Source organism: Mauremys mutica, chromosome 9 (genome assembly GCF_020497125.1).
Source record: "Mauremys mutica isolate MM-2020 ecotype Southern chromosome 9, ASM2049712v1, whole genome shotgun sequence".
Classification (NCBI taxonomy): domain Eukaryota; kingdom Metazoa; phylum Chordata; order Testudines; family Geoemydidae; genus Mauremys; species Mauremys mutica.
Window position 1 is genome coordinate 41835576 of NC_059080.1, and position 26311 is coordinate 41861886.

At 44.8% G+C, this 26311-nt stretch overlaps 1 protein-coding gene across 6 annotated transcripts in view; it reads right to left on the reverse strand.

The window, feature by feature from the left end:
* Nucleotides 1–15797: 15797 nt before the first annotated feature.
* Nucleotides 15798–26311, reverse strand: part of ENOX2 (ecto-NOX disulfide-thiol exchanger 2) — a 142371-nt gene continuing 131857 nt past the window's right edge. For 5 of the 6 annotated variants that reach the window (XM_045029819.1, XM_045029818.1, XM_045029821.1 and 2 more), the window contains 2 exons: nt 22392–22477; nt 15798–17245 (listed from right to left, as the gene is read on the reverse strand). In XM_045029819.1, the coding sequence (XP_044885754.1) occupies nt 17114–17245; nt 22392–22477 (218 nt within the window). In that variant the 3' untranslated portion in view covers nt 15798–17113. The remainder of the gene's footprint in view (nt 17246–22391; nt 22478–26311) is intronic. The other variant, XR_006582132.1, reaches the window with a different exon arrangement.

Sequence of the window (26311 nt, forward strand, 5' to 3'; positions counted from 1 at the left end):
GTGGTCATTGAGAAGGAGGGGGTGGGAACTCAAAGAGGGACAAAAGGATTCCTGCCTATTGCAAAAGATATATAAAGGGGTGGAAGAACAAAGAGAGAGAGGAGCCATCATGAAGAATCCCCTAGCTATCACCTGAGCTGGAACAAGAGCTGTACCAGGAGAAAGAATTGTGCCTAGGTCTGGAAGGTGTCCAGTCTGAGGAAAAAACTTACTGAAGCATCTATGAGGGTGAGATTATCTGTATTAAAGATTAAAGATCAGAAGAAGCTAGAACTATACAAGTTGCAAATTGCCCAGAAAGGCTAAACACTGGGCTCTGAGAAGGTCTCTGCTAACTAAGAAGCCCCTGAGCTGAGTGCATCTCAGTTTCAGTGAACTGCAGATGGGTGTGGCCCAACCTCTGTGTTTGTGCTGAAGCTGACTGAAGTGTCTAATGTAGCAAGACAGAGTGGAGGGGTGCCTGTTCTGGCAGGAGGGGATTCTCTGTGGTATCCCAGCTCATCAAGTAACGATGGTCTCCAGGGAAGACAAATGGAAATTGATGTACAATTTGCCCAGGAAAGGGCTGCCCTGGAAAAAAGAAAAGGCTGCCCACCTGCCTGGAGTTAAGAGACAAAGCAATTAAGACTCAAAAGCATGAGCTGGCTGTAATGGAGTGGAAGAGGTGCACAGAGACATGTAACCTGGAGCTGGAAGTTGGAGTCCTGGTGACTGCTGTGGTGGGAACAAACCCCAAGGACTCTAGTTGGAAGCAAACCCAACCTGAGTGAAAGGGGGAGGATTTTGCTGGCCAGTGAAAGGTCTGTCATAGCTGGTAGCTGTGAGCCTACAGCTGGATCAGGGTCTCTTTCCCATTTGGGGGACACAGGAGTGTCTGCCCCATAGTGGAGCCCCAAAGCAAATTTTAGATATAGTGCCTCCGCCATGGTCAGTGTCCAAGTCTCTGGCGGTAAGTTCAGGAGGAGGGTGTGACGTTGTGCAGTCTATATGGTTTTATAAAAATTTAATAAGAAGTGAATATAATGTAACTGAGATATGCTTCATGCAAAAGGTCTCTTGTAAGGTATCATTACAAAGCTTATAATCTACTAAGTGTGATCATCCTATTTGTATAAATGTAGCACTCTTGTATCTGAAACTAGAAATATGAAATATAACTCTCAGAGCCTATTGTAATTATGTAAAGTGTGGGCCATTAATGGTGGTTTGGAATCTTGATGACTCCCATTAACTAGGACAATTGTCTGCAGATGGGTGTGTTTTACCTGTAAGTCTTCCTGTATACGTGTGTACTGGCAAGTGGGCAATGAAGTCTTGCAGTGACATGTGATCATGTCACCTGAACTGGAATCCATCTTTAACCTGGTGTCTTTCCATTGAGAAAGAGGGGATGGGAACTCAAAGAGGGACTAAAGGATTCCCGCCTTATGCAAAAGATATATAAAGGGGTGGAACAGAACAAAGGAGAGAGAGGAGCCATCATGAAGAATCCCCTAGCTATCACCTGAGCTGGAACAAGAGCTGTACCAGGAGAAAGAATTGTGCCCAGGTCTGGAAGGTGTCCATTCTGAGGAAAAAACTTACTGAAGCATCTCTAAGGGTGAGATTATCTTTATTCAGTTTGATTAGACATAGATTTGCGCATTTTATTTTATTTTGCTTGGTGACTTACTTTGTTCTGTCTGTTACTATTTGGAACCACTTAAATCCTATTTTCTGTATTTAATAAAATCACTTTTTACTTATTAATTAACTCAGAGTATGTATTAATACCTGGGGGAGCAAACAGCTGTGCGTATCTCTCTATCAGTGTTATAGAGGGCGAACAATTTATGAGTTTACCCTGCACAAGCTTTATACAGGGTAAGACGGATTTATTTGGGTTTCAACCCCATTGGGATTGGGCATCTGAGTGCTAAAGACAAGCACACTTCTGTGAGCTGTTTTCAGGTAAACCTGCAGCTTAAGGGCAAGTAATTCAGACCCTGGGTCTTTGTTGGAGCAGACGGGAGTGTCTGGCTCAGCAAGACAGGGTGCTGGAGTCCTGAGCTGGCAGGGAAAACAGGAGCAGAGGTAGTCTTGGCACATCAGTTGGCAGCTCCCAGGGAGGTTTCTGTGATCCAACCCCGTCACACACTCTTGTGACTGTTCCTTTTAATTTCCTTTTAACTAGCTTCCTCATTTTTGTGCAGTTCCCCTTTCTGAACTTAAATGCTACAAGCTTTTCACTCCTGCTGGGTGTAGACACCATGGTATCTTCTCCCCAACTTGTTAGTGTTAGGTTTGCCTCCACCCCTTGCTAGCTTGATGGATCTGTTTACTGCTTTTATGTAAATTGAGGCAAACACACATTCCTCTAGGATAAATCTGTTTAACAACCCCCCATGATGTATCTGGTTGAACACAGTTTAGTTATCATCCCAGTGTATGTCCATAACTCTTAATACCCACCATATACATAGCACAATATTAATGATCAGTAAGTTATTAGATTTCAAATGATACCTCACAAGGCACATTTTGTACAAAGATTACTACAATAGTGTGTAGGGTGTGAATACAGGGGTGTTTAGTGTCACAAAGCCCAAGAAACATTTTTAATTGCGATTTAGGGCCAGATTTTCAAAGGCATTTACGCACCTAAAAATGCACATAGGACCTAGTGGGATTGTCAAAGGTACCTGACAGATTAGGGGCCTGACTCCTGCTGAAATACCACTAGGAGCCTGTCTGCATCTTTAGGCACATAAGTACTTTTGAAAATCTGGGGTTTAGGAGCCTCTCTTTGATTCAAAGTCAAAAGCTAAATGCTATTAGCAAGTTTGCCCATATCCCTGTTTTAGGTCTGTACAGCTCCTAGCACAATGGGGCTGGGCCTACTGCAATACAATTATTCACGTATGCCTAGAGTGTTCAATGAGTCTAAACTCAGTGAAAGGGGTACACAGGCAGTCTAAAAAAAGGCACAGTAGCTTGCGAAGTCCCCCAAAAATGAGACTCAAAACAGTGAATTCTTTCTTTGGGGTGTTCAGCTTTCAATAAACTGGGCGTGATTCTCAGAGAGGCAGAGCAGTTGCAGCTCCCATTCAAACGGAATGAACAGAGATCTAGTGTAGATGAGAAAGGGGGTGTTTTAGGGCATTGACTACTGAGTAAATGTATCCAGTAAATTACTAAAATGTTATTGTCTAGAGAAACAAGAAAAGGTTGGGCCAAACCTCAACAATCCAATTGTGTGCGTGACCTCCAGTACTTCAGAGACATGGCATTCTTACTAGGCCTCAGGGGACACTATGATTAAAGACAAATATACACAAAGTAACTGTGAATAACTTCTTAAGAAAGAAAAAGGAAAAAAAAAATCAGAACACCAGCACGCAAACCAAAAGGGTCCCTTCAGTCACAGTCCCCTCTGACTGTCTACCTGTGGAGCTCTTTCAGCAGAGATTGCACCTTGGACAGTGGGTCCATTCCATTGCGGGATGCTCCAATGCATGTTATTCCCCCGTATCAGTAGGGAGTCCTAGCTCAGTGTATTAAAGAGAGGTAAACAGTTTATGAACGGGCAGAGGAGCTTTGTTTACAGGTCAGTGAATCCTGTTTGGTTTTTCATGGATAACCTAAACAGTTTGTCAATGGGCAGAGGTAAATAATCTTAATTGAGCCCTGTGAGTCAGTTCCTTAAAAAAAGCTGTTCAATAAATCGTTCATTTAAAATAGCGATGTTACATACAATCCCACCAACTCACTTTAAGGAGTGGCCTTGAGACAGGCAAATTAATGAAAGTCAAAACCACTTAGATTGAAATGAAATTCCACTCTCGCTCTGTTAACCAAGGTTAGCTGATCTCTCCTTTCCAGGAGTTCACAGTCTAAACAAACTGGTGTTTAACAGGAAAAAATTACTAAACATAGCATTGTAATATCCCAGTGGATTCTTATGTTAGTAACCATTCATAGCAAGGCCATTTGCTTCCATATTTGTACATAAAACATCTCACTATTCACAGAATAATAATATCTGGGAGTTACCATATGAAGGGCATAGATACACAACACTTACAAAAAAAAAATCCCAAAAGAAGTTCATGTCATCTTAAACAAGCAAGGAATAAACAAAGGTTTTTGCCATAAAATAGAAGCATGAGGTAAGAAGTAACCAAAAACTTCTATAAAACATGTCCCAACTATAAGTGGTCTCCTTAAAGTTAAGACGGACAAAGACTGTAGACAGTTTACACAAGAAATCCATTTCAATACATACACTTCTCTGTGTGGGTTCAAAACTCAGTGCTTTGTCTTTGAAGAGAGGCAAAAGCAGAGGGGAGGGGGGTTGAAAGGAGGCACAAAGAGGCCCTGGCTTAGGTTTTATGGCTTTGTAACGCCAGTCTATAAACATCACTCCTACTTGGATTTTCCTAAATAAGAACCTTTTAATATTCTTTTACAGAGCCAGCCTTCTCCGTCAGGACATAGATATCCCAGGCTATTTATTTTTTATAGGTTGTGTCTGTACCAGACTGATGTCTTGCACAGATGGAAGTTCTGCTCTCCAGAAGACACGTGTTGTCTGTTTGCCTTTCTGACATTTATAACGTACCATTTGCAGTACACTTACAAATCACAAAGACTCCTCTCAAATACTCTATGCAAGTCAGAGGTCACCGTAACTGACATTTATCTATGTATTTCAGATATGATCTATAGGAAAATAACAGGCTGTTGAAGCAAAATAGAAGTTATAAAGCTGGATTCAAGAGTCTGTGCAAACACACTGAGATGGGATAAATTGGGTTTCCTGGCTAAGAAGGTCTCATCCTCTGATGCTTTTGACACGTGTCACTGGTTGACAGAAAGCTGGGTTTTCTACAAGGGAATTCTTAGCATGGTTATATCCTACTATTTCACAGCATGAACATCCAAGAACATAAACGTGAACTACCACGAACATCCTGTGCACGAACACAAGAGTCATTAGCTCATAAAATCCAATGAAAACAAAAGACAAGCTTGCAATAACATCAAATGCTTATAAGTTATCTTTCTATCAATGACCATTTTTGCATCACTACTGATCAGTAGGCTTTGTGACATGGATCAGAACAAAGAGCCCTCACTTCTCTCCAACAATGGCCTGTAACAACTGCTTCAGTGCAAAGTGCAGCCTGGACAATGACAGGATAACTGCTTCCCTAGCCCTCTCAGTTGCACATCAGCTAATGCCCTCACACAGGAGGGGTTAGAGCCCTTCTACTTTTGCCTCTGTAATGTAAACATCAAGCCTTAGAAATATTTAACCCTTATTTTATTTTTAGCCCTGTTAAACTCTTGGCCTCAGTGATCTTCACAACGAGACCCGTCTGGTATTAAATTTGAGGAAGCATTACTTAATTTGTTATCTGTGTATGAATGACCTGAAAAAATCAGGTATGATTATGGTCTTCAATTCATTTCTGAGGAAAAGAATTGAAGACCATAATAATATTAATGCAATATTCCTCGGGACATTGCATTAACAAATGCACATTGGAAGGAATCATTTGAACACCTCATACACCTTGTTGGTGTCAGGATCCTGACAAGGGCAGTCAGGACCAAGGATCAGAATAGGGTCAAACCTGAAGCTGAGAGGAGCAGAGGAGTTCATAGTCAAGTTCCAAGCCAGGGTCAGTACTGAGGATCAGAGTCCATGTCAGGTTTCAGGATCTGGGTCAGGAGACAAGGTCCTAATGAAGCCAAAGTCAAAGCCAGGAGTTTGAGCAGGAATAGTCAGAACAGCTACAGGAGATCTACACTGTTGCCTACACTCTTCCTGGAATGTCCCTTCCGTTTATTTAGGGCAGGGAACCATGAGGCTGCTGCCTGTCAGACCCCTTGAGGTGTGACTTCCCAGGGTCTGCATCCACAGCGAATCGTGGGTATCATAGAATCATAGAATCTCAGGGTTGGAAGGGACCTCAGGAGGTCATCTAGTCCAACCCCTGGCTCAAAGCAGGACCAAACCCAACTAAATCATCCCAGCCAGGGCTTTGTCAAGCCTGACCTTAAAAACCTCTAAGGAAGGAGATTCCACTACCTCCCTAGGTAACCCATTCCAGTTCTTCACCACCCTACTAGTGAAAAAGTTTTTCCTAATGTCCAACCTAAACCTCCCCCTCTGCAACTTGAGACCATTACTCCTTGTTCTGTCATCTTCTACCACTGAGAACAGTCTAGATCCATCCTCTTTGGAACCCCCTTTCAGGTAGTTGAAAGCAGCTATCAAATCCCCCCTCATTCTTCTCTTCTGCAGACTAAACAATCCCAGTTCCCTCAGCCTCTCCTCATAAGTCATGTGCTCCAGCCCCCTAATCATTTTTGTTGCCCTCCGCTGGACTCTCTCCAATTTATCCACATCCTTCTTGTAGTGTGGGGCCCAAAACTGGACACAGTACTCCAAATGAGGCCTCACAAGTGCTGAGTAGAGGGGAATGATCACATCCCTCGATCTGCTGGAAATGCCCCTACTTATACAACCCAAAATGCCATTAGCCTTCTTGGCAACAAGGGCACACTGTTGACTCATATTCAGCTTTTCGTCCACCGTAACCCCTAGGTCCTTTTCTGCAGAACTGCTGCCCAGCCATTCAGTCCCTAGTCTGTAGCAGTGCATGGGATTCTTCCGTCCTAAGTGCAGGACTCTGCACTTGTCCTTGTTGAACCTCATCATATTTCTTTTGGCCCAATCCTCTAATTTGTCTAGATCCCTCTGTATCCTATCCCTACCCTCCAGCGTATCAACCACTCCTCCCAGTTTAGTGTCATCTGCAAACTTGCTAAGGGTGCAGTCCACACCATCCTCCAGATCGTTAATGAAGATATTGAATAAAACCGGCCCCAGCACCGACCCTTGGGGCACTCCACTTGATACCGGCTGCCAACTAGACATGGAACCATTGATCACTACCCGTTGAGCCCGACCATCTAGCCAGTTTTCTATCCACCTTACCATCCATTTTCTATCCACCTTACTGTCACGGTAGTGGAGTGTGAGCTGGTTACCATGGCTGCATGGCATTGTCTGCTGCTTGATAGCTTAGTAGGCACAGGTTTGAGACCCTTACGTTGAGCCTCTAGGGATACTGTTTGCCTGGGTCAAAGGCTGTCAAAAGGCTAGGACCATTGACCTGGGATCGCTTGTCTGCCCCATAGCTCTCCCAATCTACAAGGTATCAGAGGAAACCACAGTTGATTTTCAAATCCAGTATCCTGTGGACCTCATACTAGTCATGTGTTTGCATCTGCACCAGAGGTGACAGTGGTTGATGAGCTCAGTGAGTGGAGGTGTTGTCAAAGTAAGTGTGATAAATGAAGTCCGGGGGGCTCCCTTTTATGGACACCCAGCCAGCCAGTTAGCTACAAAATCCCTGTTAGTAGCTATTCTCTACTTGCTTTACCTGTAAAGAGTTAAAAAAGCCCATAGGTAAAAGAAAGGGAGTGGGAACCTGATCAAAAGAGCCAATGGGAGGGGTAGAACTTTTTAAAATTGGGGGGAAAAAAACAAAAAAAACCCTTCCCTTTGTCTGTTGTTCTCTGGAGAAAGGGAACAGAGCAGGACAGGGCTGGAGCTATGCTGTAAAAAGCTTTAAAACCAGGTATGAAAAAGCATCAAATCTTACCTCAACCCTACTTATCTGAAACCCCAATTATGTAAGTAAATCAGGGAATGTCTAGGAAGACGCAATTAGGGTTATTTCTTTTATTTCTTATTGGCTTGTGGACTCCTCTGTGTTTAGGGTGACCAGATAGCAAGTGTGAAAAATCGGGACAGGGGTGGGGGGTAATAGGAGCCTATATAAGAAAAAGCCCCAAATATCGGGACTGTCCCTATAAAATCGGGACATCTGGTCACCCTATCTGTGTTAACCCCAGATGCTTTTGTTTTGCTTGTAACCTTTAAGCTGAACCTCAAGAGAGCTATCTTGATGTTTAATTTTTGTAATTGGGTTTTTTAAATCTAGCAAAAGCCTAAGTTCCAGATGTATTTTCTTTCTTTTTTGTTTTTAATAAAATTTGCCTTTTTTTAAGAACAGGATTGGATTTTTGGTGTCCTAACAGATTTGTGCATATGTTGTTTAATTAGCTGGTGACAACAGCTTATTTCCTTTGTTTTTCTTTCTCAGATCTTCCCCGGGGTGGGGGGGGTGTGAAAGGGCTTGAGGGTACCCCACAAGAAGGAATTCCCAAGTGTTTCTTTCTGGGTTCTCTAAAAAGAGGGGAGGAGTTTGCACTTGGGCAGTGGCAGCATCTACCCATCCAAGGTCAGAGAGAAGCTGTGACCTTGTGAGTTTAATACAAGCCCGGAGTGGCCAGTATTAATTTTTAGAATCCTTGTGGGCCCCTGCCTTCTGCACTCAAAGTGCCAGAGTGGGGAATCGGCCTTGACATGGTGGCAGTGGTAGGATCATTTTAAACCAGAAGCACAGACCTCAGGATTTTAAAAGGACACATTTTTCCTTTTGACAGCCTGAAAAGCCAGGGAGGTTTTTCTTTCTCTTTTTCTTTCTTTCTTTTCCTTTGCTGCCTGAAGGAGAACAGGCATGCAAAGAGTTCACCCTGCCAGGCCAGGGAGTCCAACAAGCAGTTTATTTTTTTCTAGCTTTGTGGCAACGAAATAGCTAGGCTAGAGTAGGGCAGCCTGTGCATGAGGTTGAGGTCAGGCACCGAAACCTTAGAAAAAACAGTCTTCCCAAATCAGCACACCACCGAGAAGACAGACCCAGATCAAGCTCAGACATCTAGCTCCATGATAGAAATGCAGGGAGGGGATGGGGGACTGGGAACTTCCCAGGAGGGAAGGGTCAGCCTTCCCCAACCCGAGATCCAGGTGCCAGGATGGAGGAATGTCCTTAACCCAGGCCGCGTTCTAACTGAGAGAGAAAAGAATTTCTTCCTAGAGGCAAAACGCTTGGAAGCAGAAGCGGAGGAGAGGAGAAAGGCGAAGCACTTGGAAATGAAGCGTTTCAAAATGGAGCTGAAGCGCTTAGAGCTGGAAAAGCCTAAGCTGGATCAATCAGATAGCCCTAACAATCCTTCTCCAGGTACCAATCCTCATTCCAAAAAATTCCCCACATACAAGGTAGGCAATGATACAGAGGCCTTCTTAGAAAATTTTGAAAGGGCCTGCCTTGGGTACAACATACCTACAGACCAGTATATACTGGAACTGAGGCCACAACTTAGTGGATCCTTAGCAGAGGTGGCAGCTAAAATGCCTAAAGAACACATGAACGAGTACAAACTTTTAAAAACAAGGCCAGAATTAGGATGGGGTTAACACCTGAGGATGCCCGTCGGCGGTTCAGAGACCTAGGGTGGAAACCACACGTGGCGTTTTCCCGACACGCCTACCACATTGTAAAAAATTGGGATGCCTGGATATCAGGAGCAAATGTTAAGTCTCTGGAAGAGCTGTCTCTCCTAATACAAATGGAGCAGTTCTTAGAGGGTGTTCCCAAGGAAATACAAAGGTACATCCTAGATATGAGGCCCAAAACTGTAATCGAGGCGGGGGAGATCGGAGCCAAATGGGTGAAGGTGGTGGAGAAGAAGAAAGCTAGTAGCAGTTGGTAGGGATACCAGAAGGGGCAACCCGAGATAACACCCCACCATCGGGATTGGTGGAGTTGATGGGTATGGCTGGGTGGAGATGGAGGTGGAAGCCACAGGTTATGTAGAATGGACTCTGCCCAGTGAGGATGTGGTCAGTGTTGTTGTAAGCAAACTCTGCTTGGGGTAGGAGGCTCGACCAGTTGATCTGGTCGAAATTCTTGAAGAGGCACAAGTGTTGTTCTAACACTTGATTCATTCATTTGGACTGACCATCAGTTTGTGGGTGTCACATTCTGGGGTGCAGTCCAGACCAGTAAGGGGTTGTGTCACCATACGCTTTGTAACCCTGTGTGCATCACAATGCTTTCTTCTCTAGTTCCCAACTTGTGCTGCTCACAACCATCCTACCAGCATGCAGGTCACACCCTGGGTGTCTGTGTGTAGCTGCAGCCCTGATCCAACAGCTCTGATCCCAGCAGCTTGCCAGCAACACACCAGCCACACTCTGGCTTCTAGCAGCATTGGTTACTATGTGCAGGATGACTTCAACACACTCCCAATCCCGGATTTTCCTACAACTGTGTGTTCTTCACTGTCCAGCCCTCTCCTGAACAATTTAAATTAAAAATAAAACAAGTGTATTAGCAAAAGAAAGGTTTTAAAGTGAATTCAAGTGTAAGAGATAAAGTTAGAAAGCAAATAAAAATGAAAACATGCATCTCCAAGTCTAAAACTTAATATAGCAAGTTTTGGTTGAAGGCTTTGCTTAAGATGGCGTTTCTCATCAACAATCTTCCAGCAAGATGGTCAGGATCTCTCCCAGAGACCTAAAGGTGCTGGTGCCTTTTTCTTCTTAGGTGAAAAAGAGAAAACTTGGGATTTTCTGCCTCTTTCTTTTATAGTCCAATGACCCTTTCAAATGGACTCTTCTGAAGGTTATCCCTCAAAGCAAAGTTCATTCAATCAGTGAGGAAAAAGACATGGAGTCTGGTCGTGAAGGAAACTCCATGCTTTTTCTTCCCCCACTTGTGTTTGCTAAAATGCTAATTGTTCTGTTTCCTGCCATTTCCCTCTGGAGACCAGGTGAAGGCAGTGCTTTTGTGGAGCAGTGCTGTCAGTTGGGTGATTTGGCATGAAAACCTGGAGATGAAACTCCTATAAAAGTTAGCAAACTCCAGGAAGAGCTTCAGCTTGTGACACTTTTGGCCTCACAATCAACATTAAGAAGACAGGAGTGATGTACCAGCCTGTGCCAGGAAAGCCTTATGTAGAGCCTACTATCACAGTGAATGACCAAGCCCTCCAGGCAATGGACAAGTTCATCTACCTCGGCAGTATGCTGTCATGTGCAGTTCACAACAATGATGAAACCAATGCCAGAATTGCCAAAGCAAGGGTGGCCTTTGGCAGACTATATGCAAATGTATGGGAGCACAGATGTATCAGTCTACAAACAAAATTGAAGGTCTATAAAGCCACCGTGTTGCCAACTCTGAGTTATGCATGTGAAACCTGGATGGTGTACAGATGCCATGCTGTGAAATTGAATCACTTTCACATGGGCTGTCTGAGGAAACTGATGAGGGTCAGATGGCAACACAAGGTTCCAGACACTGAGGTCCTCATACAGGCAGACATTCCAAGCATCCATTCTCTGTTGATGAAATCACACATGAGATGGACAGGCCATGTCACCAGAATGTCAGATGAGTGATGGCCAAAGAAGATATTTTATGGTGAGCTAAAGGAGAGAAAGCGCTCTCAGGTAGGCCAGAAGAAACATTTCAAAGACTCCCTCAAGTCATCCTTGAGGCATTTCAACACTGACCTAGAAGATTTTGGTCATCTTGCTCATGATCATTCTACCTGGTGAAGCTTCATCCATATTGGAGCTACAGTCTATGAGGAGAGGCAGAGTAGAAGCACCAGTAAATCTCACAACAGCTGCATAAAGAACAGGAGTACTTGTGGCACCTTAAAGACTAACAAATTTATTTTAGCATGAGCTTTCGTGAGCTACAGCTCACTTCTTCGGATGCATAGAATGGAACACACAGACAGGAGATATTTATACATACAGAGAACATGAAAAGGTGGAAGTATGCATAACAACAGGAAAAGTCTAATCAATTGAGATGAGCTATCATCAGCAGGAGGAAAAAAAACGTTTTGAAGTGATAATTAAGATGGCCCATAGAAGCATGTCCGCTGTTCTTGTTCAGTGTGCCACAGACCATTCAAAGCTCAAATTAGCCTGATTAGCCACACATGTGTTCACAGAAACCAAACCAATCAGTGATGTCGTGGTCATTGTTGAACTCAAAGGACAAACACCTCTTTGTATTTTTGCAACACTGACAATGCCTCTGCCCTTTCAACTGATGTTAACTCACTACAGATATCACTGCTTTCCCGAGTTGAGTCAGTGTGGCATTCAGCCATTCAATAAATGAGGTGGTGTGCCTCAGTTTTCCCTTCTCAACAGCCGATCATGTTTACCAGGGCTTCTCTGCTGTGAGAGGCTTTAAGTCTATTCACATGTATTAGCTGTGGAACAGCATTACCATGGGGCTTTTTAACATGATTTTTCATTTACAATTTCTATTATCTCAAGGGGTCCTTCCCAAGAATTTTGCATTCTGTACTTTTTCACAGGGCTCAATAACAATACCAGCTCTCCTATTACAAAAGAATGTTTACAAGTATTTTTATCATACCACATCTTTTGTTTGGATTGACTGTCTTTGAGATTAGTTTGAACAATACTCATCACATCTTAACTCTTTTCTGAACCTCTGCACATATTCAGTCACTGCACATCTTCCTTCACCTCAGTGCTCCCTTCCCAGGGGTCTCTGATGAGATTGAGGGGTTCCCTCATTTTCCTTCCATATAGGAGATCAAACAGGGAGAACCCTGTTGATTCTTGGGGTAGCTCCCTATAAGCAAACAGCAGAAATGGTAACAATTAGTCCCAATTTTGAAACCTTTTATTTGCATATATTCCCCCCATGGATTTTAGTGTCCCATTGAATCTTTCCACCAAACCATTTTTTTCTGGGTGATATGGGGCATAACTTCCATAGCTCACTGAATAGCTGAGACATGAAATTTGACCCACAGTCACATAAATTATTTGTAGGGAAACCCCCTCTGCTAAAGATAGTGAGAAGGGCTCTTGCCACAGGTTCTGTCTCAATATTAGACAGAGCTACTGCCTCAGGATATCTAGTGGCAAAATTCACTTTAAATCTGGACTTTAAATCTGAATTTATAGAGAGCATCTCAATGCCATGTCAAGGGAGCTGTAAAGATCACTATCAGAGAACAAAGAGCCAGTCACACTGCAGGGGCGCCCTATAACACAATGATGGGCCTGGTATAAGGCCCCATATAGACATATGAGAAAGCTGCCTGCAATGAGGGAGGGGCCTGAAAGAAAATGCTTCCATCCCAGGATCCTCCTGTGTAGGGAATGAGTAGCTCTGTGTGACTTATGGGGCCCAGAGACCAATGTAAAAACCTGGGAGCTTTGTATTTGGGTTCCAGGCATGGAGGTGCTCCTGAGTCCTGGCCGTGCATCCCAGGGGAGACTGCTCTGAGATCCCGGACATCCTGTAGCCAGAGGCACTGCCCTGACTGGATGATTATCTTTGAGAATTCATGGAGGACAAGAGAGATCCCAGAGGACTGGAAAAGAGCAAATATAGTACCTATCTATATAAAGGGGAATAAGGACAATCCAGAGAATTATACACCAGTCAGCATCTTAAATTCAGTACCCGGAAAGACACTGGAGCAAATAATCAAACAATCTGTAAGCACTAGAATAAGATGATAAGTAATAAACAACATAGATTTGTCAAGAACAAATCATGTCAAACCAGCCTAATATCATTCTATGCCAGGGTAACAAGCCTTGTGGATAGGGGAGAAGCAGCAGATGTGATATATCTCAACTTTAGTAAGGCTTTTGATACACTCACGACTTCTTCATAAGCAAAGTAGGGAAATATACACTAACCTACTGTAAAGTGGGTACACAATTGGTTGGAAAAGTGTACACTGTACAGCAATTCCCCGCTTAACATCCTCTCGCTTAATGTTGTTTCGATCTTACATCCCTGCTCAGTTACAGAACATGCTCCATTTAAAGTTGAGCAATGCTTCACTATAATGTCATTTGGCTGCCTGTTTTGTCCACAGCTGGCTTGCGGTGTTCAGGAGGCAGGGGAGGGAGTGGGAGCCTGCAAGCCATGTCCTTGCTCCTCCCCCCTCCCTCCTGACTCCTGAATGCCATCTAATTGCCGCAGGCAGGAGGCAGGGGAGGCAGGGGGGAGGAGCGAGGACATGGTGTGCAGAGTAAAGGGGGAGGAGAGGGGAAGAAGAGGTGGATTAAGGATGGAGGCCTGGGGGAAGGGGTGGCGTGGGCGGGCTGAGGGTTGACCCCCCCCCCACACCTCTGGTGCTTGCAGAGTAGGGTAAGCTGCCGCTGCTGCTGCGCAACGTGCTTCTCCTAGCCTACAGCATTTTCAGCCTCTTTGCCTGCCTCATTGTCTCCAGTTCTAGTGGACTGTGCCTGTGTGGGGTAAGGCGGGGGCACCTCCCAACTACAGTACTGTACTGTATTGCAAAAAACATTTCCCTGGAACTTAACCCCCACATTTACATTCATTCTTATGGGGAAATTGGATTCGCTTAACATCGTTTCACTTAAAGTTTTTCAGGAACATAACTAGAATGTTAAATGAGGAGTTACTGTATTCAGAGTAGTTGTCAATGTTCACAATCTAAGCTGGAAGGACATATCAAGTGGGGGCCCACAGGGATCTGTCCTAGGACCCGTTCTAGTCAATATGTTCATAAATGGTTTGGATAATGACTTAGAGTGCACTTATAAAGTGTGTGGATGATACCAAGCACTTTGGAGAACAGCATTAGAATTCAAAATGATCTTGAAAAACTGGAGAAATGGTCTGAAGTAACAGGATGAAATTCAATAAGGACAAATGCAAAGTACTATCCTTAAGAAGGGATCATCAATTGCATAAATGCAAAGTGGGAAATGATTACCTAGAAAGGAAGGAGTACTGCAGAAAAGGATCTGGGGATCATAATGGACCACAGCTAAATATGAGTCAACAGTGTAACACTGTTGCAAAAGAAGCAAACATCATTCTGGGATGTATTAGCAGGAGTGTTGTAAACCAGACACAAGAAGTAATTCTTCCACATGCAAGGCCTCAACCGGAGTACTATGTCCTGTTCATAGAATCACAGAATCATAGAATATCAGAGTTGGAAGGGACCTCAGGAGATCATCTAGTCCAACCCCCTGCTCAAAGCAGTACCAATCCCCAACTAAATCATCCGAGCCAGGGCTTTGTCAAGCCTGACCTTAAAAACCTCTAAAAACCAGTTCCGGGCACCACATTTTGGGAAAAATGTGGACATATTGGAGAAAGTTCAGAGGAGAGCAACAAAAATTATTAAAGGTCTAGAAAACATGACCTATGATGAAAGACTGAAAAAACTGGGTTTGTTTAGTTTGGAGAAGAGAAGACTGAGGGAGGGCATGATAACAGTCTTCAAGAATGTAAAAGGTTGTTTTAAAGAGAAGAGTAAACAATTGTTCTCCTTATCCACTGAGGACAGGAAAAGAAATAATGGACTTCAATTGCAGCAAGGAAAATTTAGGTTAGACCAGAGGTTCTCAACCTATTTATCATTGTGGGCTGCAGCACCCCCACCCAGACACCCCTCCACAGAGCAGGACCAGATGGAGAGCCCCAGGCGCGGGGCTGGGAAGCGGGATCTGGACCCCGCCAAGGGCCAGGTTTTTTTTTTAGCACACAGCTGAGCTGCAGCTGTGAGCTAATTGGGCTGCATTAAGCCCATGGGCCGCAGGTTGAGAACCCCTGGGTTAGACATTAGGAAAAACTTCCTTATCGTCAGGGTAATTAAGCATTGACAAAAATTACCTGGGGAGATTGTGGAATCTCTGTCATTGGAGGTTTTTAAGAACATGTTGGACAAACATCTGTCAGGGATGGTCTAGATAATACTTAGTCCTGCCTCAGTGCAGGGGACAGGACTAGATGACCTATCGAGGTCTCTTCTAGTGCTACATTTCTATTATTCTATTATTCCTAGGTAGAGAATAAGTAAAACAGGAATCAAGAAATTTACAAAGACAAAACTAGGATGTAAAAAAGTTTTATTTTTAAAAAATACAACTTTCAACAGCTGTGACATGGGCATTTACAAGTTCCCTGAAATGCTTTCCACCTGCTTTCTGCGTAGTCAGCGCAAGCACCAGGACTTGTGAGAGCGAGTGATCCACACCCCAAAGCACCACAGGCCAACGCAGCCTGAATCTCACAGAGCAGATCTGAAGAGAACAGTTCCATTAGTTGTCTCCATCTCCACAGGAAATTACATGGGGTACACAACCATGCCAATGGGGTGGTGTCTGGCAGGATGTGTGTGCCATAGGCACTGTTTGTAAATGGAGGTTGTGTTCTCATGTCTCCCCATATCTCAGGAATCCCTGTCCATGGTCTGAGCAGTTCACAGTTTGCTATGAATACACAGATCCGCTCTTGAGAAACATTCAGGAGAAGGGAAATGCTCTGTTTATGACCTTGGCAGCAGCAGTTCTTCCACAGTTCAGCAAGACAAAGGCAACGGAAGACAGACAATGGTAAACCTAAAGGAGAGGTCACTATTAAAATACAGGCATTTACTAGGACTCTTGTTTCCCAGCTGTATAGAAAATTAAATACCCTTCCCCTTTAAAATCAGATTATTTACAAAATGATTCCCACAGCGTGGACACATGTCACACTGTGCTGCTGCCATGACACTGGCTTTAATCTAGGTTTGCTTTTAAATCTGAAAAAGTCTCATATCTGATATAGTAGAGAAAATAGCTTTGTAAAGTAAGTGACCTTTAGGCTCATAAGTATTTTGCAAAGTCATATAAACCTCCTCTTCTCTTTTAAAATGTACAGAATTTCTAGCATATAATTGTATAAAATACTGATTTTTTCCCATTCTGTTAATGCTAGAAGCCAGAAAGTCTCTTTTTTGCTATTCCATATTACAGTGTATGGCTGCTCTCAACAGCAAAAACATGCAAGGTGAGAGAGATTGGGGACACAAAACACATACAAATTGTCAAAACATTAGTTAGTTAGCTGGGTTTAAAATATATCAAAAAGTCAAACGGTAGCAAAGAGTTTGTTCATAGAACATGTTGGACAGTACTTAAGTATAAGACAAAAGAAACTGAACGAAAATGTTACAGCACCTGAGATTCATTTAAATTTCTTCCATGGGTCTCCTGCTAGGTGCTGTCTTACATCTGTGATTTCAGTCATGGGATATTCCATAAAAGTATCTATAATTTATTCATGAAAACCATTGTACATGTAGGTTAGAGTAATATCCTATGTTTGTCTGGGGTGGGGTACGTATTCTGTGATTGTTTTCAATGACCAAAGCCAATCAAACTGAAAATTCAAGTCATTTTCAGTCCATCAAAGCCGCAAAATTTCCATCTTTTCTCCAGGCTAGCCCCAACTCCACTCAGCTCTTGTTTGAAGGTGTGCTGCAGTCTGCTCATCAGAACTTCCACTTCAGTGGGACAAATCTGTGGGAAAGAAGTGAAACTTTTACTGAAAATAAACTGACTTTTGGCTTGAGAATCCCAACATGTTTGCAGTTTTGTAAATGCTGACCCCAAGCACAAACACCACTTTCTGCAGTATTTAGGATTTCCCGAGATCTCCCGTCCAAGTGCTAATGGTGACCCAGCCTGCTCCTGGTTAAGTTATGAGATGTGTTGTCATCACAGTTTGAGGAGGGATGGCTGCAGACATAAGGAATACTAAAAAGAGGAGGAAGAAAAACTTTTCTCATTATTTAATTATGAGATTTGAAATAATGGATTCAAATAGAAACAAAATGCAAATGAATATTGCTATGGACTCAAGAACATCTTCTGAAGGGGGAGAGGAATTACAGACAAGCAAAATATTCAAGTCACATCTCGATGTACATCTACTGGAGGTGCTTGTCTTTAACAGCCGGGGAACCACTTAATCAGCAAATGGAGTTCTAGAGAGACACTAAACAATCGCAGCACCGATAGCCCCTTCAAAGGGGAACTGCAAATCAAACCCTACTTTGCTTGTTGATTTTTCTGTTACACTGGGATGAACAGGAAAGGCCACCTGCTAGTTTCTGCTTTGTCCCCCACAAAATTTTGTTTTTATGTTACAAATATCAGATCCTGACATGACTTTCCCTGGAAGACCTTAACAGTCTTTGGAAAATCCAGAAGTTGAAACACATATTGCTGCTCTCTGTCATGGATCCACAGGACCTGCGCTATGTCCCAGCTTTTTAATAGTCCCTTGGAGGAACCCCTTCAGTATGCAGACCCCCAAGGGGTCCCACCCTTCCTTAAGGGAAGGGCACACAGCTTCAACACGTCTGAAACTGAGCCTCTGGGATCCAGTACTGCTGTTTTGCACTGTAAGTTCTGCCCAGTAAGTCCAACTGAGAAAGACTCCTGGTCAGACTTTTACACTCTTCAGGGATCCATGAACCTTAGTAAGTATTAGCAGTGACACCTGACAGCCTCTTCAAAACAAGACTAGGGTCTATTAGTCAACTGGAATGCAGCACCGGGAAGCCCTTAGGTTAGCACAGAGTAGCACGTTTCGGGGCTGGGAGAACTGTAATTCTGGATTCACTCTCCAGCTATCTTCTTATGGAGTGATGTATTATGAGTTCTGGTCCCAGCTCTGCGGCTGACCTGCTGCATGGCCTTGAACAAATCACTTCACCTCTCTCTGTTGGTTTGACTGATGGTACTCGTGAGCTAAGCTCTGTGGCCTTTCCTGTGAAGCAGTGCGCCTCAACCAGAGGGTTACGGCATCCCAGGAGGGTCATGAAAGGCAATCAGGGGGACAAGAGACATTAGATACTATATTACAATCTAAAGCAAAGAAAATCTGGCTCCCCACTCCCTTCCCCTTCAAGGTTGAATATTCTCTATCAACCTCCCAAACACACATCATAGAGGCTTTTATATTCTTACTATGAAAACAATAAATGTAAAGGGGTTATGAAAATGTTTTGAATTAGTGCTTGCCAAGCTGAAAAGTTTAAGGGACACTGGTGTGAAGGAGGCACCTGGATTGGCTACGCTGATTGAAAGATTTCTTTGTGAGATTTAGCATGTGTCTATGTGTGATGAAGTGGGAATTTTGGTAATATTTTTATGACTCCTATGCATGCTTCAGTTTCCCTCTGTGTTTTGCATTGCTACGCACGGAATGTAAAGGGTTAAACGCTGCTCTTGGCACTTGCTGTTGTGTCATGTAACTGTCTGGGGTGGTATAAATGCATCGTTAAAGGACTGGCTGAAACTGACCCATATCAAGGGAGGGTACGGAAAGACAACAGGAATCCCAATGGCCAGGCTGTTCACATCTACCAACCAACAACCAAGAGGAAGGTGATTTTCCCCCCTACCCTTTGGAAAACAAAGGGGAAAGGTGTCAGGTGGCTGGGCTCAGAGCTGGCCTTTGCAGAGACTCACACACTCACCTGGGACTGAGTGACAAAGGCATAGAGACAGAGAGAGGGAACCAAGATGGCTTCAGTGGCAGCATGGCTCCAGGGAGCTGTGGCCTGGCACTGGGCAGGCTGAACTCTGTCTTAACTTTTGTTTCTCTTTGCTAACCTAAGGACTTTCAGATTATGTAGCCAGGTGCCTAATACACTGTCACCTTGTTTCGAGAAGGCTGCCTGCTGCGGCTGCAAATTCTCACAGAGAGCGTTGAGGGGTCACTCCCAAAGTTCTGGTTGGTTACTAGCTGGAAAACAGACCAGACCCTGTGGATCTGCGACAGCATCATCTTGTAAAGATTACAGAGCTTGGGCTGTTACCTCCCTGGGCTCGATGTGACTTGACCATAATTTGGACACCATCCAGGAGGTGACAGAAGTGAGCATCTTGGACTCCCAGGGCATGTCTATGTGAACACTTACTGAGCAGCAATCTGCGGTGTAACTCCACAGTGCTCAACATGTGCCTGTCCAAGGGAGATGAGGTGAGTCACCACTCAGGCATGCGGCAACTGACTTACCCTTCCAACAGAGCCTACATAAGGCAGCAACCTAGTCCTGAGCCAAGTCTGGGTCAGATAACCCCTGGCTCAGCTATTTCCCCAACCCTACCAGAGCTGCAGATCAGTTTGTGCAACAGCCCTACTAAGCCAAGAACCACACTGTGAGGCGGCAGGAGAACAGACTCTAGAGACTCCCAGCCTGCTCTTGATCCTGTTTCTGTTCCTGCCCCAGACCTGCCCAAGCCCTGTTCCAGTCTTGTCCTTGCCCTATTCTGATCTTGCTCCAGCCCTGTTACCAACCCACTCCAGCCTTGCCTCCGCTTCCCGGCTTTCCCTGGATGCTTGGACTCTGACTGCCCGGCTTCAACCTTTGGCCTGTATCTGGACGCCAGCTTGGCTTGTCCCTGGACTCTGGCCACTCAGTTTCAACCCCAGGCTTGCACCTGGATTCCAGCTACATGGCTTGTCCACAGACTCTGATCTTAGTTCTGACCTCCAACTCCCCAGACCTTGATTCCAGCGCCACCCTTGGCCCAGTCCCGACCCTACATCCAGCTTCGACCTCCACTCCAACCACCAGGCCTGACTACCAAAAGGCAGCACCTGACACACAGGGCCTATCAAGAGAGATGCTCTCACACACCCTGCTATCACCACCAATGCAGCACGGCCAGAATACACAGTCACCCCACCCCACACAAAAGGTCAGACCTACATACCCAGAGGGAAGCCCATCTCTATCCCCTCAATGGCTGGTTGTACCCAGAGAGATACTCCAAACCTCCCCTCCACCCATCCACCTCTGTGTCTGCCGAGACAGAAAATCATCATCCCCACCAGGCCAGGCCGGTATCCAGCTCCACCATCGCTAAGAGGAAAGCACAAACAAGCGGGAAATGAGAAGGCCAAGATGGAATTTGAAAAGCAAACAGTCTAAGATATAAAAACAAATAGCAAGAACTTTTTTCACTAAATCAGCAGCAGAAAATGTGGAAGAGAATCAACAGGTCCATGAGGAAGTTAAGGGAACAACAAGGAGAATAAGGAAGTTGCAGAGAAGCTAAATGACTTCTGTGCCTCAGTCTTTGCCACAGAGAATAATGCGAAGATACCTGTTCCAAAGTAATTAAGGTGAGGCTCTCTTAGAGATTGAGCTGTCCAAACAGAAAACGCTGGAAGCAATGGTAATGAGCCAAAAGGACAAGAGAGCATTTCTCAAGGGAGCTGAGAGAAATTAAGAATTACGTGGTTATGTTGCTATCAAAAATACACGATCTGTCCTGTAACGGGATACTACACTGGTGTACTGGAGGGGAGTGAATACTGTATACATCTTTTAAAAAGTATCAGAGGGGTAGCCGTGTTAGTCTGGATCTGTAAAAGCAGCAAAGAATCCTGTGGCACTTTATAGACTAACAGACGTTTTGCAGCATGAGCTTTCGTGGGTGAATACCCACTTCATCGGATGCACCCACGAAAGCTCATGCTGCAAAACATCTGTTAGTCTATAAGGTGCCACAGGATTCTTTGCATCTTTTAAAAAGGCATTAGAGTGATCCTGGAGAAATACAGAACAATGAGCTCTACTTCCCAGTCAGGAAAATTATCTGCAAATTAATTAATAAGAGAGTTATAAAACAACCTTGATGAACATGATATTGTACACCAGGGACAGACCATAAAGGCAAGTCAATAGAATTGCGGATAGAGACGAATAGGAAAACATAATTAACGTAGACTTTCAAAAGCCTTTGGCAAAGTCCCTCACTATTAAGGCTATTAAGCAAACCAAGACATGGAGTGAGAAAGAAAAACTGCCAGACATCATCAGAAACTGGTTAAGAGATGCTGCACAAAACAAAAGCCAGAACAAATGACTCATGCTCCTTGTGCTACAACTTGCTTGTTTAGCTCTTATTTTCATCACCTTTCTCCCCCTCCATTTGTTTGTTCCATCCACCTGTTCTGCTCTGTTGTAATCTACATTGCTAGATCTTTAGGGCACAGAGAGGTGTTCAACAAGTGTGGGGTCCCCCCACCAAGCCCTAGAAGCTACTACAAATTCACGTGAATGTCCTCACCAAGCTGCTATCTCAACTTCTGGAGTGAGCCCAGAAGTGGAAGAGGGGGAGGAGGCAGCATGAGGAGATGGTGACCTGGGGTTCTGGGAAGCCAGAAGCCAGGTCTGAGGGGTCTTTCAGGTGGGAGGGGTGCAGAGGTCCCAGCTATTCCCAGACTCTCCAGTGAGAGGGGATGGCAGAGAGGTCCTGACCAGTCTTGGTCTCTCTACTGGGAGAGGAAGGGGGGAGATGTCCTGGTCTCTCCGGTGAGAAGGTGGAGGAAGTGGGGAGAGTCCCCAGCTGGTCCTGGTAGATCTGCTGGGAGTGGAGTGGAGGGAATGGAGATTCCAGCCAGTCTCTCTCACCCAGAGCTGGTCCTTGGAGATGGGGAAGAAGTGGCAGCTGAAGCTGTCAGTGACCAGACAGCGCAGGGTGTAAGGAGATGGCGGCCTGGGTTCTGGGGAGTGAGAGTAAGAGACCCTTGCCCAACCACACAGAAAAACAACCACCTTCCTGGGTCAGGCCTCCCTAGATAGAGAGTGACCCTCCTCCCATCTGAGTCTGCCCAGAGAGACAGAGACCCCAGCACACCTACCTTGGCGTCGAGCCGCTGTAAGTAGGAACAGATGTATTCTATGCTTGCTCCAAATGGGTGAACATGAAGAAATGTTGAAATTATACCTAGGGAAATAACATGGCAGGGGTCATTCTTGTGATTCAGCTGGGAGCACCAAGGGCTTTCCCTGCACACACTGTGCCGAGTCCTGGCCTGTGTGCTGCAATGTAATGTGGAGCAAAGCATTTCTTTGGGCAGCAACTCAGACAGCAATATCCCTCAGTCCCATACAGACAACTCTCAAAGTGATTGGGAAGCTCCTGCAATGGGCAACATGAAACACTATGAGATGCAGCAATGGGTCTGCATCAACATGAGGAGGACGGGCCCTCAAAGAGGTGGAAGGAGACACAGGGGGAGAAGGGTGGGAGACAGAGAGGAGGGAGGTAGTGGCAGGTATGCAAATTAGTTCCCAAACATTTTGATGAACCAAATGAAGGCAGGTCTGGCTGTGCCCAACAGGAGCAGAAACCACCTGACCATCAACAGAGCAAGCAGGCAGCAGGTAGATGAAACAGACAGGCCCCCAGCATATCCGTGAAGCAGTGCCCACAGCACCAGAAGCAAAACGAGCCCAGGCCCATGAGACCCAAGCCCTAGGATTCTGTCTCTCACCCAGAGACACATGGTCCTCTACAGCCCAGGCTTCAAATCTTTGGAACTGACCTCTAAGACAGCAGTTTGGAAATCTTCTGCAGTTGACTTTAATTGATTTGCAGGGAGGAGACAGCTCAGAGGGAATTAGGATTTGGAGGGTGGGGTTTATTCCTGAGGAGCATGGGGAAAGGAGGAACAGATTTGGGGTGGGACAGAATGAGTACGGGAGAGCACAGGGTGTGCAGGGGGAGAGAGGCTGGTTTGAGGGCTCAAAACTGCAGTTTCCCCGGGAAGGAAACGAAAGTTTCCCTCAGGAACCGGGGCCAGGTTGGGGGTCTCACTGGGACTGGAAAGAAGGCAGAGCTGGGCATGCCCTGAGGGTCGGGAGTGCTTTAACAAGGCAGCACTCTCCACTTTCTTCCTGGCATGTGTTTTGAGAGCAACTAAGCAGCGTTCTGTCAAGAGTCTGCTGTCAAGGACCTGGGTTAGGAGCTGCCCATTACCTCTTCTTAAGACTGTCTCAGACACAGGGGGACTTGAAAGACTCAACATCATTATGTCTAAACTCAGTATTTCTAAAACGAGTGATAACAATGTAAAATTACCAACAAAAACTGCTGGGCGTGAAAAATTACAAAACAACCATATCAGATGCTCGAAAATCTCTGCTTTCATTTCTTCTGAAGCATCTGGCATTGGCCACTGGGCTAGATGGACAATTGGTCTGACCCAATATGGCCATTCTTATGTCCTTATCCTCAGTAGCATGCAAGACTTTGGAACAAATTGTGGAAGAGAATAATTAAATTAATGAGGTAAACGGAAAAGGGGTGACTAACCTGATTTCCTTCTTTGAGAAAAGAACTGATTTTTTAGATAAGGGAAATGCAGTAAAAATAATATGTTTGGACTTCAGTAAAGCATTTGACATGGTACCACATGGGAAATTATTAATAGAGAAAATGGGGATTAGTCCAAGAATTGTAAGGTGGATAAAGAATTGATTAAAGGGGAAAAAGCAACGAGCTGTGCTGAAAGGTGAATTATCGGATGGGAGGGAGGTTATGGACTGGTCTTGGAACCAATCTCATTTAATACTGGAAGAAAAAAAGGAGTGTAATCAAGGGTTCCTCTTCACCATGAGGTCTAGAAGCAGATCTTTTAAATGGAAGCTTCAATTCTGGAGCTACCCTGAGATGACAAGTTGATTTGATGATCAAAATATTTCTCAGCAATAATCATGACAAAGCCAGAGTTATGTTTAACAGTGTCAGTACAACAGAAATTAACATATTAATACATTTTAAAAGTAGCCAATAACATTGAGCTTGATACAATCTAACGGCTGGATTCTGGAGGCAGACAGAGCTCTGCTTAGCACAGGGTGATGGGTGGCAAAACAGGTTTTACATCACATTTACTCTCGCCTGGGTCTGGCCAAAAGCAGAATCAGCCCCGAGGGTTATTCTTCCTTATACCTGGCTGCCTATGTCCCCAGCAGATCATTTGGGCAGCTGGGAATAACTGGCACAGAGACAAGCCAGCCATTGCCCCTACACCAGGGGAGCACTAGGGGAGCTGGGGACACAACATAGGAATATACCTAAGTACACTGGAATATACCACATGGGGACTCTCTCTACACCAGGTGAATTTCCAGCTGGCCAGATCTACTGAGTTTCCAGCCCCTTTGCACCATGGGATCCAAGAATCAGATCGTGTAAGTGAGTCAGTTCTGCTCTGTCTAAAACTTTAAGGGTCTTCTCATCATATTATCTGAGTGTCTGGCTGTGTGGCCCTTGTTCATTGCCAAGAGAACATCATCTCACTGCACGGTCTCTGTTCCATGAACTGGACTGAAGCCTGTTGGTAAGGGTCTAGGACAGTGGTCCCCACCCTTTTCGTCTGGTGGCGGTGGAGCATCCGCCGAAATGCCACTGAATTTCTGCGGCGACACCTCTCGATGACGTCACTTGTCGGCGGCAAGCAGCGTCATCGAGAGGCGTCGCCGCCGAAATGCCGCAGAAATTCGGTGGCATTCCGGCGGGATGCTCCACCGCCGGCCAGGACGCGGGCGCATTTAGATGCCCCCGCAGGCACCGCGTTGGGGACCCCTGGTCTAGGATCTTGGCTGTCGTGCGACCGACCCTGGGTGAACTTCTTAGTTAGTTAGTCCAGCATGGGTGACGCTGGGTGGTAGCTGGAGAGTGGTCAGTTGGTTGAATTTTAGCATGCTTCTGAAGTGGTGGTAGTGGATTTCTTTCCTCAAATGAAAAGTTGTTAATCTCAATGATTATGCATCCCAGATGCTTTAGCTAGTAAAGAACTGGATCAGCATGGCAGGGAGCTCAGTTTTCCTGCAGTACTTTTTAAGACTTTATTGTGTGAATAGAGCAAATGCAGAGAAGGAAGGGATCACATTATCAACATAAGTTCATTATACGTTTCCTGGTGTCCCAATTCCAGTGTGGGCAATTTTCTCTGAGAACAGGCTAATGGTTCTTCACAGTAGGAGGTGCCAGGCTGTGGACATGTGTGAAGGCAAGTGTAGTTTAACAACATAATTCAGTCTAGAACAGTTTAGTGGGTCATGATTTAGCAGCTGCTATGATGGAGGAGCACTTATGGTCCATGAGATTTTGGACCTTAAACATGATCCTGGGTCCAGGACTATATATTGTCTATCCTGTACTTCAGAGCACTGTCAATTGGAGAAAAAGGAGGAAACTTTTTAGTAGCAGGTTGTTTAAAAAAATGGAAAGTGTTTGACACTGCTCAGAGGTTTGGAATGTGAAAATATGTCCCAGGGAGGCAGATGTGGCCTTGTCTAGATGAGGATTCAGTGGAATGATGCTAGCCCTAGTTCGACCTGTGACAACGCAACTGCACTTTAGCAAGTGCTAAAGTGATAAAAGCCCAGCAGGGAGAGTGCAGGCAAGAGGATCAAAGGTGCATAACATATCTATATATCAGATGAAAGTCACCATCCCATACACAGTACCAATGTGCACAAGTGTACAGCATGTGTCATTGGGTGACAAGAACAGATCTAGGTACATGACATGAGACCTCTACGTGGGCAATACACAAAGGGTGAAATCCTGGCTCCAGTGAAGTCAGTGGGAGCTTTGCCATGGACCAGCATTTCACTCCTGGCCTGCTATTGTAGCAGTCCATGAAACTGAGGAAAGAAGCACATACAGTGAGACTGGAAGAGCTGCATTTACAATACCTCCTGAGAGCATCTCTCATGGAGTCTGAATCTATATAGCATGGATGGCAGCATTACAACAGTCTTATCA